Source organism: Alligator sinensis, unplaced genomic scaffold (assembly GCF_000455745.1).
Source record: "Alligator sinensis unplaced genomic scaffold, ASM45574v1 scaffold1196_1, whole genome shotgun sequence".
Taxonomy (NCBI): domain Eukaryota; kingdom Metazoa; phylum Chordata; order Crocodylia; family Alligatoridae; genus Alligator; species Alligator sinensis.
In genome coordinates this window covers 481,697-496,936 of record NW_005842583.1, presented here as the reverse complement: position 1 = coordinate 496,936, position 15,240 = coordinate 481,697, and the positions used below count along the sequence as shown (strand labels likewise).

Sequence of the window (15,240 nt, the reverse complement as noted above, 5' to 3'; positions counted from 1 at the left end):
CGCCGCGCCGCACGTGCTGCGCAGCCCGCGCGCTGCACTGGGGAGGGCCGCCGCCGCCGGGTCACAACGAGCCGCCGGCTGCGAAAAGAGCCGGTCCGCTCTAACGTGAGTGCTTGGAAATGTCCCTAATAATTGTTCTCATCAAAGATACGGGGTGTAGGTTGTAGCCGTGTTGGTCTAAGGCCATAGGCAGACAAGGTTCTTTGGGTGAATCTGATAGCTTTTATTAGATCAACCCAAATAGTTGGAAAACCCTCTCATCAAAGGTGTCATTTCGAAACCAAGAGTTTTAGATTTTTGCCTTTTTTTATCTCGGACCAACAACACGGCTACCACATACATCCCCGAAACGTGGAAGATGCTGAATTTTAGCCGATTTTGAGCGATAGATTTCATTGCTGAACAACAGGACGGTTTTCTGCACCTCCCTGCCTGCCATCTGGCACCACCCGGAAAGAAATTCTGCTCGATCTGCACGACCAGAAGCAACCTCACAAAGAGGCACCCCCAGAGGGACAGGTTTCCAGGTTCTGCTTCCTCTGTGCAAAAATGAAGTTTATTTCCTACATATGGGGGACTTTTTACCATCTTTAACTTTCCCCGAGCCTGACGAAGGGTGTGCAAGCACAAAAGCTTGCAGAAAAAGATGATATTTTGTAATTTCTCATTTGGTCTAATAAAAGGTATCATTTTTGAACCAAGACTTCTAGATCTTTGCATTTCTTTTTGTCTCAAACCAACACGGCTGCCAAATACATCCCTGACAAATGAAGCAAGGCCCTTAAGTGTCCCACCTCTGACCCTGGGGCGCTGAGCCTCCTTCCCCTTCGGCTGTGAGCCTCTGTAAGGCAGAAACCAGTCAGCCTGACTCCAGGCTGCCCATAAACAATAATTATATATTTAAAAAATGTAGTACTAGAGGCCTTAGAAGTCCTTGGCTGCCTCCACTCTCTTCATCCATTCCTGTCTGCCATGTGCCTTTGTCCTTTAGTCATCCACATTTAATTTCTGTAGGTCTGACCTAACATCATCTAGTGGTCTTCCTCTTGGTGGTTTAGGTCACCTTCTCCAGAACTACCCATAGCCAATGCTCAAATGTTGGTACATATTCACTCACCAGGTGCTTGTCACACCTAGTGCCTAGAGAAACACCTTTACATAGGAAAATGTAAAACTCCTTTATATGGAAGATGCTGAATTTTAGCTGATTTTGGATTTTAAACTTCATTGCAGAACAAGAAAGATTTTTTTACCTCCCTGCCTGCCATCTGACACCTCCAGGGAAGGAATTCTACCTAATCTACACATCAAAGAGCTACTCAGCACAGCTCACAAAGACTCTCACGGACCCAGAGGGACAGCCTTCCATCTCCAGCTCCCTCTGTGCAAAAATGAAGTTTATTTCCTAACTATGGGGAGTTTTTACCATCTTTTACCATCTGTACCTTTCCCAGAGCCTGATGAAGGCCTTTGAGCCCGGAAGCTTGCAGAAAAGGACAATTTTCTTGCAATTTCCCACTTGGTCTAATAAAAGGTATCATTTTGGAACCAAGAGTTCACGTTTTTTGTATGTCTCCTTGTCTCAGACCAACACAGCTACCAAGTACATCCCTGAAACATGGAAGATGCTGAATTTTAGCCGATTTTGAATTTTAATCTTTATTGCAGAACAACAGGAAAGATATTTTACCTCCCTGCCTGCCATCTGACACCTCCAGGGAAGGAATTCTACCTGATCAACACATCAAAGAGCTACTGAGCACAGCTCACAAAGACATTCTCACGGACCCAGGGGGACAGCCTTCCATCTTCAGCTCCCTCTGTGCAAAAATGAAGTTTATTTCCTACCTATGGGGACTTTTTACCATTTTGTACCATCTGTACCTTTCCCAGAACCTGACGAAGGGTCTTTGAGCCCGAAAGCTTGCAGAAAAGGACAGTTTTCTTGTGATTTCCCAGTTGGTCTAATAAAAGGTATCATTTTGGAACCAAGAGTTCTAGTTTTTTGTATGTTTGCATAGGAGTTAACTTTTAGGTACTCCCCTAGGTTCCTGAGTCACTGTCAGGATTTCATCATTAAATGAAGATTCGTACCTTTCAGAGATGTTTTCATCTCCCGCAAGCATTTTGGCTGCTTTTTTGGTTTGTTTGTTTCTTTTTAGAATATTACAGGGTATTGCTGTAACAGGAGTAATATCTTTCAGTTATTATACTTCATGTTCATGGATATAATGTGTACTGCCAATATTGAAGATAAACCATAGCTCAGAGACCCAACAAACTGTCTCCTTGACAAGCTTTGTCCTGTAACAAGGATTTAGGCATTGCAGGAAAAGTTTAGTAATATTTAAGAGACCTTACCACTTTCGCTAAAGCCTGAAGTTATTTTGAAGGAGTTAGTCAGCTAGAAGAATAGGCGAGCGTATCTAACCTGCAACACGATATTTTGTATTTTAACTTAACATTGCAACATTGAGAGATGAGGCAGTGTTGTGTAACTATGTCTGCTCTACTTCCCTCCCAGCCTTTCATTATTATCTAGGATTCTTTTCTTTCTGTTATATTTTCAGCCTAAATTGTGGCAGCCTGGTTTCATTATTTGTGCCATAAAAGATTAAGTGTATAAAACTGGTCTTCAGATGATAAGGATAAAACTATGTGGTGTAGGTACCACTCAGATATTTATGAACAAAAATTCAACTTCTCAGATTTTGGGAAGTATGGCTATGAAAGGGCTGCCTTTAGGAGGAAGAAAGTCTTTGGGTAGATTACAGTCTGTCCCCAGGATTATACAGCTGGGTTTAGGTATAAGTTTTTTAGTACTGTACCTTTCAATAAATAAATTATAATCCTTAAAGAAGACAAGTTTCTTTGGGTGAATATGATATCTTTTATTAAACCAACGTAAATAGTTGGAAAAAATTTTTAAACAAACTTTTAGGTTTAAAAACCTTTCATCAGTGTTTTTAAAAGATACCAGATTCACCCAAAGAACCTTGTCTGCCTATGTCCTCAGACCAACACAGCGACAACCTACACCCCTGAATCCTTAAAGAAAACTCTGATGGTGTTTTTTACAGACATGCTCCCATACATCCTGGCATGCTTATTCACCTATAAAACTTTTGGCTTGAACTAAAACAGTCACCAAATACTGACTATGCCATCCAAAAAGCGCAGCCTTTTTCATCTATTTGGAAGGGGCAGAAAAATAGGGGAGGAATTCTGGACAGATCTATCCCCCAAATAAGCATCTCCAAATCATATTTTCAAATGTATCCTGTAACTAGTCAAACATATTTTCATAAATTTATTTTGAGAGAAAAATCTATAGTGCCAAGTTTCAAGCAGGATATTTTTTTCAGTAGAGAAGCTATGAACTCTTTGACAGAGGGGTTAATAATGGAAACACTGGAAGCACTTTAAATGTAGAGGCACAAACACACATCCCTCATTTGACTTCAAAATTTTGATTCAGTATTAATTAAGGGATGTATATCAGTAATTCTGTAGGAAGGTGCCAGTTAGGAGAACAGATTAAAAAAAATAAAGTAAATCCTAGGTACATTTTAATTATCTTGTCAATCTGTTTAACTGAGAAGCAGATCTGCAGTAACACTACAGTTTGCAGAACATAGTAGCACTCGACACAAACTTATGTTGTGGTGGTTTATTTAATGCTTTTAAAAATGCTAATAAATGGAGGCAAAATAGAAATTTCCATGGCCTCAAACCAGGTTACATCTCTGCATTTACAAAATGCATCTACAAGTATTTGCAGCTACAAAATTGTTTGCACCCATGTTTGTCTGCGAAATGGATTTATATCTTTACATTCATATATGCATTTCTATAGATGCAGTCAAAGGCTGCTTTTGAAAATATGTCCTAGATGAAAATTATATAAGCATGTGCAGCAGACTTCCAGAGACAGGAATACAAAGCATAGGCCTCTGCCAGATCACTACACCTGGAATATAGCATGCTGAGACTGCAAGCTTCCAAAATTTGAAAGGAATGGCAGCCCAGGGACCTAAGAAAAAAGCTGTCAGATGGGTTGCATCCATGAGTGAATGTGGGCAGCTGGAAATTATCAAAGGACTTGATTACAGGAGACTCAGAGAAAAAGGGAATGTGGATATGCAAATCATAACTTCTTACAAGCTTCAGCCTGAGTCCGCATTCCCACTGCTAAGGTTTTGGCATACTCCCAGTATGTTTGTGTTGTGAGGCTTCTGAATCAATTGAATCCGTGCTGCTTCTTGTTATACCTGATGCGACAATTTGAGGAATCTATATATTTCTTAAATCTGCTGTTATTATCATCTTTATGTGCATCTGTAGTTTAAGAGATCTTGTGACAGAGGAAACTGGAAGGCTATAAGAAAGTGGAGGCTGTTCTGTTTAGGTCTTTGACCATTTTCACCAGTTCAAGCTGAGGGGAACATGAAGATTTCAGGGGCACTGACAGAACGTAGACTCCCTCCAAAGGGAAAATGAGATAGAGCAGGGGTACTCAACCTCCAGCCTGTGGGACAAATCTGCCCCACAGGGTTACGGCATCCAGTCCATGGAGCTCCCCAGGGTCTAGAAATTTGGTGGCGGGGAAGCAGTAGTGATTAATACTGCCACCCCTTCCTCGGCCAAATTACCAAGCCCAACACAGCTGGATTAGGCCCTCCCCATGCAGCAGGATCAGGGCCAAGTCCCTCTTCCACCACTACCCTTGGCTGAATTGATGGAGGCCTCCCCACCCATACATTGGATCAGGCCTCTATCGTGGCCACTCTGCACACTGGATTGGATCTACCAGCCAGATCCAGCCTGCAGACCGACAGGGCATTGTGCATCTGGTCCACAGGTGCAAATGTTTGGGCACCATTGAGCTAGAGTGAAAAGTAATACATTCTGTTCATTTGCTTTAAGTATGATATGTACTTTAAATCTTAAATAAATAGGAACCACACGTAATGGCAGCACAGTGTGACAAGTGTTCCCAACCAACCCAGCCCAACCAAGTCTCTGCCATTTAACATGATAACGTTGCTGTACCTTGTCCTTCTCCCTCTGTCTGTTTCCTGAGCTACAAGAGATGGACACATCATAAATTCAGTTTGCAAAATGATCAGGACGGGAACTAGACAGAGTTTATCTAAGGTTCTAGCACAGCAGAAACTTGATTCCTAATTCAAATTTCCAGGTGCTATCAGAATGCAAATAAATTATAATAATGTCAGTTAAATGAGTTTGCTGGTTGCTTTCTTGGCCCAGACTAAGCACCCAATCCTGTTCCTGTTGAAGTCAGTGAGTGGAAAGTTTGTCACTGACTTCAACAGAAGGTGAAGCAGGCCAGAAACCAGCACAAATGAACAATTTAGTACACTTGTCATGTTTTCCTTCAAGGGAGAGTGGTCTGAAGTAGGTTATGAGACCTTTCTTACTGTTATGAATCTGCCTCAGGCAACATTGACCTTGTACTGCTGGCACTCCTGGCTCTCTTTCAATTCCATTAGGGGACACATTCTCAGGGAATGCTGTCACATTAGACTGCCATTTCTTGTCCCCTGCACTCAGTCCTGCCTCGTCACATGACCTTTCATGGCTATAGATTTCTATGGGCAGGGAGAGGTCTGTGGTCAAAGATTCAAAGCAGGATTAGGTCTTATATTTTATATAAATCAAGGGTATTTCTGTTGAAGTTCAAGTGACTGTTAAGTCCATGTAAGTCAGGGGTGGGCAAAACGCGGCCCGCGGGCTGGATGCGGCCCGCCAGACCATTCTATCCGGCCTGCAGGGCCCCTAAAAATTTAGAAAATTAATATTTATCTGCCCCTGGCTGCCTGTCATGCGGCCCTCAATGGCTTGCCAAAAGTCAGTAAGTGGCCCTCCACGCAAAATAATTGCCTGCCTCTGAATTGTAAGTAAAAAGAGAAAGAGGTCCTGTGTGTACTACAGGAATTTCAGGCTACTAGACTGTAGTACCTTTAGCATCGCACTGTTTCTAAAAGAAATATCTTCATGTATCTCATAAATTATTGTATTTGAATCTCTCTTCTTAAAATTCAGACTAGATAATCAGGTCAGTTGATATCTCCTCCCTATTTTATGTTAATTGCTGAGACTTGTAAATTCCAAACCCTTGTGAATTGTGCAATATCACAGTCACTGCTCTCTGAATTCATATTGTTAATTAAATGATGAGACTCCTAAATTCCAAGCCATTAATTGGACTGTATTACAGTCATAGCCAGGAATTCTTACCAGCAAAACTGAATTTTACTGCCTGCTTTATAACAAAGGTTAGTACCTCTACTTCCTTGAGGGTAAGAGACAATATTCAATGAAAGGGGACCAAGGTAGCCAACACAGAAGGGAGGATTCAAGAAAACAAAGAAAAACAAATCCACTGATGCCACAGGCAAAAAATACAATCATATTAACTCTCTTTCCCAACACTGCATAGCTTCTGAAACAGTTATTTTTTCTGATTATGTTTCCATACACAAAAAAACAAAAATACTTTTGGTTTACAATTATTTTCATATTTAGGTTAAGGAAAAAAACAAATAAAAAAAGAAGAAAAGTAAAAGGTCTCCATTTGAGAGTGCTGTGTTTGTATATAATCTTCATGTATGCCATAGTAACCTTGACATCAAAATTGACTGCTCTCTCCTTACAGAGGTAGAGGGGTTTTTGAGCAGTTTTATACTGCAGTTTGTGGGAAATAATGGCATTTTCATACTGAAGTGAACCATTCAGATATAGGGGAGCGTGTGGGGGTAAAAGAACATTTTCTGGTGAGAATTAAAACCTAGCATTGATTACAGCCATTAACAGCAATCAGTTCATTAGAAACATTTAGGTCTTTCTTCTCACAGAACAACCAGAGGCAAACCACAGTATTTTATTGAACTTGTTCAACATTTAAAATTGCTCAACAATTTATGAAAATAATTTTCAGATTGTATATTGTTTGCAAGCATTCATTTGGTGTTTGATATTCATTATTCAAACTGTATGATTGGTGAACAGTCACAGCCTATAGTTTCTGGTCCCTGATTGAAAAAGCATATTTTTCTAGTTAGTCATAAGACCACATACTTATGTAAATATGAGTTTTCCTTGAATATTTGTGTGAACAACACCTTACCTATATAAATGTTTAAAAACAGGATTTCATAGGTCATGGATGCTGTTAAAGTGAGTTTACTAGGATTATATGCATAAATGTTTTCAAATCCTGTTTTGTAGTCTTTGCCTAGTTCTAGTCCTAACTATTTCATCTAGTCCAAAATCTCAAATTATACCAATCTATTGCACCGTAAAGTGTTACCATATGACTATGAGCAGCAACTACTGAACAGTAAATTAGTCTACTGTGCAGTTAGCTAGTACTGGTAAATACAGATACTAGATTAACTGTTCAGTAGTTACTGCACAGTAGGGCTCATGTAGATGCTGACCAGAAGCAAATTTGCTCCCAGTCAGCCATACCAGCAGAGGGCCCAGTCCTAGGGTTGCTCAGCTCCCAGCTCTCCCTAGGAGCCAACCAGTGTGAGGACCAGGTCCCTCTCTGCCACCCCCATCCCAGCACTGCAGGGCTTCTGGCTCCCCAGAGGAGTGGGAAGCTGAGCAGCACCGGGACAGAAGACCTCTTGCTTCCCCACTCAGGCAGGGGCTGGGCAGGAGCTGTCCCACCAGTGAGGCAGCTGGCAGAGAGTCACCAGCCAGGTGGGGATTCCCTGCCCAGCCAGAGGTTTGCTGCCAGCTGCCCTACTAGTGAGACAGCTCCCACCCAGCCAGGGGCTTTCTGCCAGCTGCCAATCAGGGCAGGAGGCTCCCTGCCCCAGTGGCTGATCAGGGCAGGGAGCTGGGAACCAGCTACAGGGAGGGGACACTTTCCCAGCCCTGGGGCACAGGGCTGGGAAACAGGTATCCCCTGCCCTGCTCAGAGCCCATGCCTGACCCTGGTGCCCCCTGCTAATCTGGGGCTAGCACCCAGGGGAGCCTAAAGCAGCTGTAGTGGGGCAGAACAAGGCACAAGTAGCCCTGCTATGAATTGCTCCCATCAGAAGCAAAGTTGCTTCAGACAGGTACACATGTAGAAGCACTCCCAGGAAAAGCTTACTGTACAGTAGTTTGCTGCACAGTAAGGTTACAGAGCATTAATATCACTTGTAGATACGCCCAGCTAGATGCTTTCTGCCACCTTATGTTCCCACTGTACTTTCACTTTAGAGATACATATTTTGCTTCAGATCCTGCCCTAAACTGTTGTGTGATATTTCTTTGAGCTGGTCAGCAGGTGCTACATTGCATTCCAGATGTGTTTGCATGTGATCAGTGGGTAAAGCAAAATACCTTGGTAGGAAAGACAATATATGGCTGGAGATTTGTCCATAGATAATAGAAGCATACAAAAGTAGATGTTTCATTGTCAATACAGCCCAAAGAATGAGTAGCACTGTGCCAAATCCCATTCTGTAGCTCCCGGTGGAGTTAAAACAGCGATGTTTTTACTTCACTGTTCTTTGCATCCTCCAGACTATTCCTTGAATGCAGTGGAATGAAGTAAAACTAAGACAACTCTTTTATCTGGCTTTAGATATAAAATCTCATCATTAGATATAAAATCTCATCATTTCTAGTCCCTTTTCCCTAACTTCAGTGGGTTTTGTGGACTGCTGTTTGGAGCTAGCTTTTTCCTCTTACCCAAAAAATGCCAGGGTTTTCTGTCAATCCCCTGCTAAATGCACAAACATAAGAGCTCCTGACCCAAGGGACATTCTGGGAGCCTGAGAAGAGAAACTCTGTGCCAGAGCTATTTTCTTGCTGCTCCAAGGACCAAGGCATTCCAATGACTGTCTTAGCCAGTGCCAAGAAAATCCTTCCTCCCCATTCCTTCACTGGATTTTGGATCAGTGTAGGAATTAATCTTTATTAAGAGCTTTCATCAGGCATTCTAGAGTCACCAGCCCTACTGAATTCCCTGTGACAATTTGCCTTCTGGTGCTGCCAATTCTTGCAAGAGGCTTCCAGAGTGTTTATTTTTTTCCTGTAGGTCTATGCTTTAAAATCTATTCTTATGCTGGTAGAAAAAATAGAGAGGTCAACTGCATCTTTGAAGATACAGTCATATTAGTGTGTGTTGCAGTACTGGAGCCCTTATGAATCAGATAGCAAATTTTCTGTCTATAGTAAAGCAAAATGAATAGCCTGAATGTTTTCAGTGTATCCACATGTGTAAATCTGCAGCTCTATAGGAAAATACTGATTTACACGTTCCATTTCTATTCAGGTGTGGTGTAATCATGTCTTTTAGTTTACCACTGTCGACTGGATTTGCCACTGCCAACAAATAAAGAGCTAACTGTATTTTTAGATTCAAATACTGTACTGCATTTGAATGCAAATCACCATCCTGCACTATTAATTTATCAATAGCTGCTTTTATCTTACTTTTATGAAAAAAAAAATCCTCTGTTCAAGAATAACACCAGGAAAGCATAAGTAAATAATCTCTCCCCTCTCTAAGTAAAACTTACAGCATTACTTTATAAGCCCTTTCCACCAACTGCCTAGTAAATGCAGCAGGCTCAAAAAACCTTCAGGAACAGTCATCAAATTGTTTGTCAGTGCTCTCCTAGACAGACTGAAACAATCAGCTGCCACATAAACAATACCATGTTGCTGATCACATTCTACATATTATTTATCTGTGAAATCAGCTTTCCCTCATAATTTCTACGTGCAGCATTGAAAAACATAGAGGCCTAAATAAAAAAAAAGACTAATTTGAGGCATTTAATTTTTTGTGAAGCTGTTTGAGGTACCCTCCTTAAAAGGGTCTGATTTTTTTCAGAGGACAAATATTTATCACTCTCTGAAAATTAGCTACATTTAAGGTATCTCAAGTAGGGTATTCAAAATATAGAGGCACTGCAAATCAGTCACTGCTGGTTAACTGGGGAGGTAAAAGCAAGGAGGGTCCTTTATACAGGTGTTGAGATTCTTGTTTAGATTATGCAAGGTTTTATAGTACTGTGATACTTACACTTTAATGAAAATGTTTCTATTGTTCCAGTTCATGTATTCACAGATTTACTGCTGTAAAGGACAATTGTGACCACTCAGTCTGACCTGCATAACACAAGTCATAGTTGACTCAATCATTTCTGTAGTAAGCCCAAATTTGATGGTTGAAAACTTTCTAAATATGAACAGATGCAGTGTTGCTTTATGAATTTCATAAGCGGCTAGTTAATAGTAGTCCACATCCATACCTATTTCAAACGCACTGACAAAAGTCTAAAGCTCTGGGAGGTATGAAGCATCTTCAGTAATCTTAATGATTATTAAAGATGAAGCCTACTAACGCCAGTTGTAATGCCTGTTGTCATATTTCTGAAGAGAAGATTCAAATATTCTAGGATTGTGAAGGATTTGAGGATTGCAGTTTGAGTTTGAGTAGAGTATTCTCCATGTTCTTTACCCTCCCATCCTAATTCCTGATTAGTATTCAATTCCCATAACTGTAGAGGCACTTTCATGTAGCCTGACTTCTGCAATCATTTAAGGTTCCAAAGTTACCACTGGAACTAGAGGATTCAGTCTTTGCCCTACTTTCTATACTAGTTCTACTTGGGAAAAAATATTTTGTACTGTTAAATCTAGGTGTTTTTTTTTCTGAAAAATTATGTATTTCTATAGCTGAAAGAATTAAATCTGCCATAATAGGCTTATCACCCTATCATAATACTGTTAAACATCTTTGAAAAAGGGGGATTTTGAATCTTGAAAAAATTCAACATATTTTTTCTATCCTTTAATGCTATTTATGAACAAAAAATCCCCATCCACAACTGATAGAACATGTAATATGTCTGACGCCTCTGCTTTCATCCTAAATCACAGCTTTAACCTTTACAGTTTGTGCATTTTCATGATCTTGATATTTTATATGTAAATCTCAGGATTTTCCATCCATACACATTTCAGTTCAAGTACTTCTCTACCACTGCACAAATCTCCAGTGAGCATAGCACTGATGAATTTTTAGAGGTATGGTTTTATTTTACTTAAACTGTTAAGACATTTCATGTATCTGTGTACAGAGCTGTCAAAATGTGAGGGTCTAAATGAGGCCAGAGCTGCCAACCTTAGGAAAGAGAAAACATATAGATTTGAGAAAATAATAGTAGAGAGCTTTCATAACCTGTTGAAATGTAGTTTAGCTTTCTCTTCTCTTTATTAAGGGACTGTGATGCTTAAAAAGTGAACCTTATCCTGAAAGAAAATTGGAAAATTCTTCAAAGTTTCTTTATAAATTTTCTCCTGTGGAAGGAGGGCAGGAACATTTAATAGATGTCAGTTTGTTTAAATTAAGAGGCAAAATTGGAGGGTTGTAAGGTGTATCAGGAAAGGCATAACCTTGATCTAAAGTTACCAATTCTCCTCACTGATGGTACAAGAACTCTTTATATTTAAGCATGGAGACAGACTAGTTGTAAATAGAAGGGCTGAACTAATAAAAAGAATTTATAACAAACTTGTTCCCATGTAGGGTCTACACTGTATAAAATCCACACCATTCGCATAGACCAAGCCTCCAAATTGTCCGACTTGTTTTGAAAACTTTTGCCAGAACTTTCCTTTTCCTGACCTGACAGATGGTCAGCTTTTGCGTTTTCCCGCACACTTCTCTCTGGAGCATAAGTTGCCCTATAAATACTGCTTTAGTTGATTCATGTTAGTAAGCACATCCAAGGCAGAGAGCCTAGGAGAGACTCTGGGCATATGCTCAGCAGCCCTCTAAGGCAGCTACATTGTCTTATCTTAGGGAGTTGGCATTTGTGAGAGTGAAAGCGAGTGGCTGGGTTATGCTCCAGGGTGTAGCATGGAGGCTGTATTTATGGATTAAACTCTGTTGGGTTTAATTCATGCTTTTACAATTTGACTATATGATCTCTATATTGCCCCTCGTTCTGTTAGAGAAAATCAAAGGAGAGGTACAGTCCCCAAGAAGTGGTGAGGTTGACCCCTTTTGCAATTCTCAGCTCAGCTAAACCAGCAAATCCATCTTCTTATCTAATTAGCACAGCATGGGCACTGAGAGGCAATGTGACCAAGGGAATAAGGTCTAGATTAAGATTTATGGTGGAGTTTTCTGATATCCCACTGTGACATGAATGTTCTTTGGGGTTTGGATTGTCTTTGGACTTGCTTGCACTTGACAAGTCTCTAGTGATCTCCGTTTCTGTAGGCCAGCAAGGCCCCCTGGTGGAGATGCAGCATGTTCTTCTCAACCTTGCCTTCATGTGCTGACAGAAAGAGCTTCTATCTGCCATTATAGCCACACCACCTGCTGGACAATATAAGCCATACCAACAGAAGCACTATGGTGGCAAAGCTGGGCGTAGAACCGGGTTTCTGTCAGCATACCTAAATCATCTAGACTCTGCAATTTTTTTTATTTTGCACTCTTAGTCAACATAGTTATGCCAACAAAACTCTGCAGTGCAGACCTCTTTTTGCATGTTTCTGCAGTAACTAACAAAATGAGGTGGCACACGAATACAAGTCATAACTACTAGTAAGTTAAAAGGTCAGGGTGAGGAACAAGTGGGTAGAAGACCAGAACTGGAAAACTGAACTAAGAACATAAGGAAGAGGAGAAAAGAAACAGAAAGGGAAAACAGAAAAGGAGATGAGGGCAAAATTGTAAAGATTATATACATTAATTCCCTTAAAATAGATTTATATACATTAAATTAACTTACAGAAAATGTAGAGCTATAGATTTTGGTCATGCCAATACAATGTGAAAATTAAGATTAAATTTTTCCCCTAAAAAACTGAACAGCCTGTACACCCACTGCTGAATTGTCCAGTACAGGAGAATTGCTAGTGCTTTTTCAAGTTTAATATTTAAAAAAATCTCAAATTAAGTGGGTTCTAGTGTTATTCTCCTGTCTATTATACTGATTTGAAAAAAATGTTTTCTGATATTCATCTTTACTTTTCCCATGTTTAATTTGAGCTCATTTCTTCTTGTAATCCCCTCTTGTATTATCAGATTTTTTTTCCCTCTTTTCCCCCTCTTCCTACAGTGTACAGCATAAGCTATTATCAGGGTCTCCCCTTAGTTATCTGTAAACCAAGATGTTAATATGTAACCCTTTTAATTGTTTCTCACGGTCATCTCTGAAAGATATAACTCCATTTTGAGGGTTTCAATCAAAACAGCTACCTGTAATCCATATAAGCAATATGTATACACATGTATTCCTTACAGGACCAGGCACTTGCATTGAAATGTTAATGATAGATTAGATTAGATTAGATTCGATTAGATTAGATTAGATGAGAAAAAATATTAGAAAGTGCTTTGGGGAGAAAAAACTCTATAAAGACAGGAATGATTCAATACAATGTTTCCATCTCTAACTTCAATGGCTCTCCAAAGTTATGTTGCAGATCCCGCCACTGACAGTGTTGAGCTTCAAGTAACCTCTTATTCTTCTCTTGTTCAGATTACATAGGGCTGTAATAATACCATTGTCTCACTGGGGTTTTATGTGTCTTGAACAATCCATGTTTGGCAAGTGATTTTTGGTCACCACCTGAAAGACTCCAGAGCGGCGCAAACCAGCATAGCACAGCGGTTTTGTTTTAGTTAGTTGCCAGAAGACCTGTGTCAGTAAGTTTCTGCTAGGTGGCAGGGTTCAGAACTAAGTGCTGCCAAAAATAGTTATAATGAAGACTGATTAGTGACAGAAATGTCACCTATATTGTTTGAAATGAATCCTGGTTGAAGTAAAGTTAAATGTCATGGTTCAGCTTAGTAAAACCTGCCTCATTAAAATCAGTTTTAAGCCAGGCCTCTCTCTGTCTTTTGTATGCTGTCAGGCTGTCTCCCTAACTGAGCTCACCACTCCTTCAAGGAAGCAGCAGCCGCAGTCAAGGTCTGGTAGCTTTGAAGATACCTTCGGGTGATTAAAAATGCCACAGTTACAGCTTCATCGTGGCTCTGCCTGACAATCAGCTGAGAGGACATGCACCATTGTAATCCACAGCCTAGTTTCTACTTTCGAACTACTGTTTAATTAGGGACCATATTTTTACCATGTGGAGTTGATGTCAGAGGAACAATAGTTGAGCTGATCACAGTGTCACTTGCCCAAGGAGTTCTCTCCAAGGCCTCTTGAATGCAGAGTTGTTTCTGTGCAGAAAGAACTGCCCCTTTATTGGGATGTAGCCCACATTTCTCAGTGCATATTCTGGACTTTCATAGCCAGGCCTCTTGACTCAAAATAGAGCCCCCTTTTTTTTTATTCAAGCAGAGGGGAGAACATAAGAATTGCCAGTTACTGGATCAGACCATAGGTCCGTCTTGCCCAGTCTCTTTTGTCACACAGGGGCAGAGAGTGGATGCTGAGGGGGAGAATGGAATGGGTATGACCAAGGTTTTTTCCGCACTGTTCCTCTCTCACTTGCAACCTCCAGCTTTTAAGATTGGGGGGGAAGTTCTAATTCAGCAGCTGCTTCAACTCCCACACTCAACACATGCTTTCCTCCAAGAACATATCCAATCCCTTTTGGAACCACCTTCCGGCACCCCCGGTGGCGACGAGTACCCCCCTTCAATGACGCGCCGTGTGAAAAATAACTTCCTTCTGCTAGGTTTAAACTTTCTGCTGACCAGTTTCATCTTGTAACTCCAAATTTTATACAGTGAGAGCAAGCCAATAATGAATCCCTACTGACTTTCTTTTCACCATTTAGTGTTTTGTAAACTCTGGTCACGTCCCGCCTTGAGTGTCTCTTCCAAGCGGAACAGGCCTCGCCTCTTTAGTTTCTCATGTGTATGCCCCTCCGTTAGCGATGCCGACTGTTTGAATCTATTCTGCGAGGTTTCATCACATGACGTCATGCCATTCGTGGCTTGACATTGGGAAGGCAAATGCACATGACTATTACATTTTAAAAACCTGCTGGACAACTGCATAAATCAGATTTAACGTGCATTCCCGTCCTCGCTCCCATCCCTCTTATGTTCGTCCCTCGCTCAGGCACTGTCGTTCCCTTCTGGCTTTTTTGTCATCTTTAGTTTCACGAATGCCCTGGCATTTATCTCCTGGTGGCTCTCAGCAGCCTCCTGGAGATTTCTCTCCAATTCCTGGAGACTCCGGGGCACTCCGGGAGGAGGGTTGCCCACTCTACCCTCCACACCGCCAGACC

At 40.9% G+C, this 15,240-nt stretch overlaps 1 protein-coding gene across 1 annotated transcript in view; it reads right to left on the bottom strand.

Moving 5' to 3' along the window:
* The window catches only part of UPRT (uracil phosphoribosyltransferase homolog), a 38,346-nt gene extending 23,414 nt beyond the window's left edge, over nucleotides 1-14,932 (bottom strand). The window contains exon 1 of the mRNA XM_025214446.1: nucleotides 14,778-14,932. Within this exon, the coding sequence (XP_025070231.1) occupies nucleotides 14,778-14,932 (155 nt within the window). The remainder of the gene's footprint in view (nucleotides 1-14,777) is intronic.
* Nucleotides 14,933-15,240: the final 308 nt, after the last annotated feature.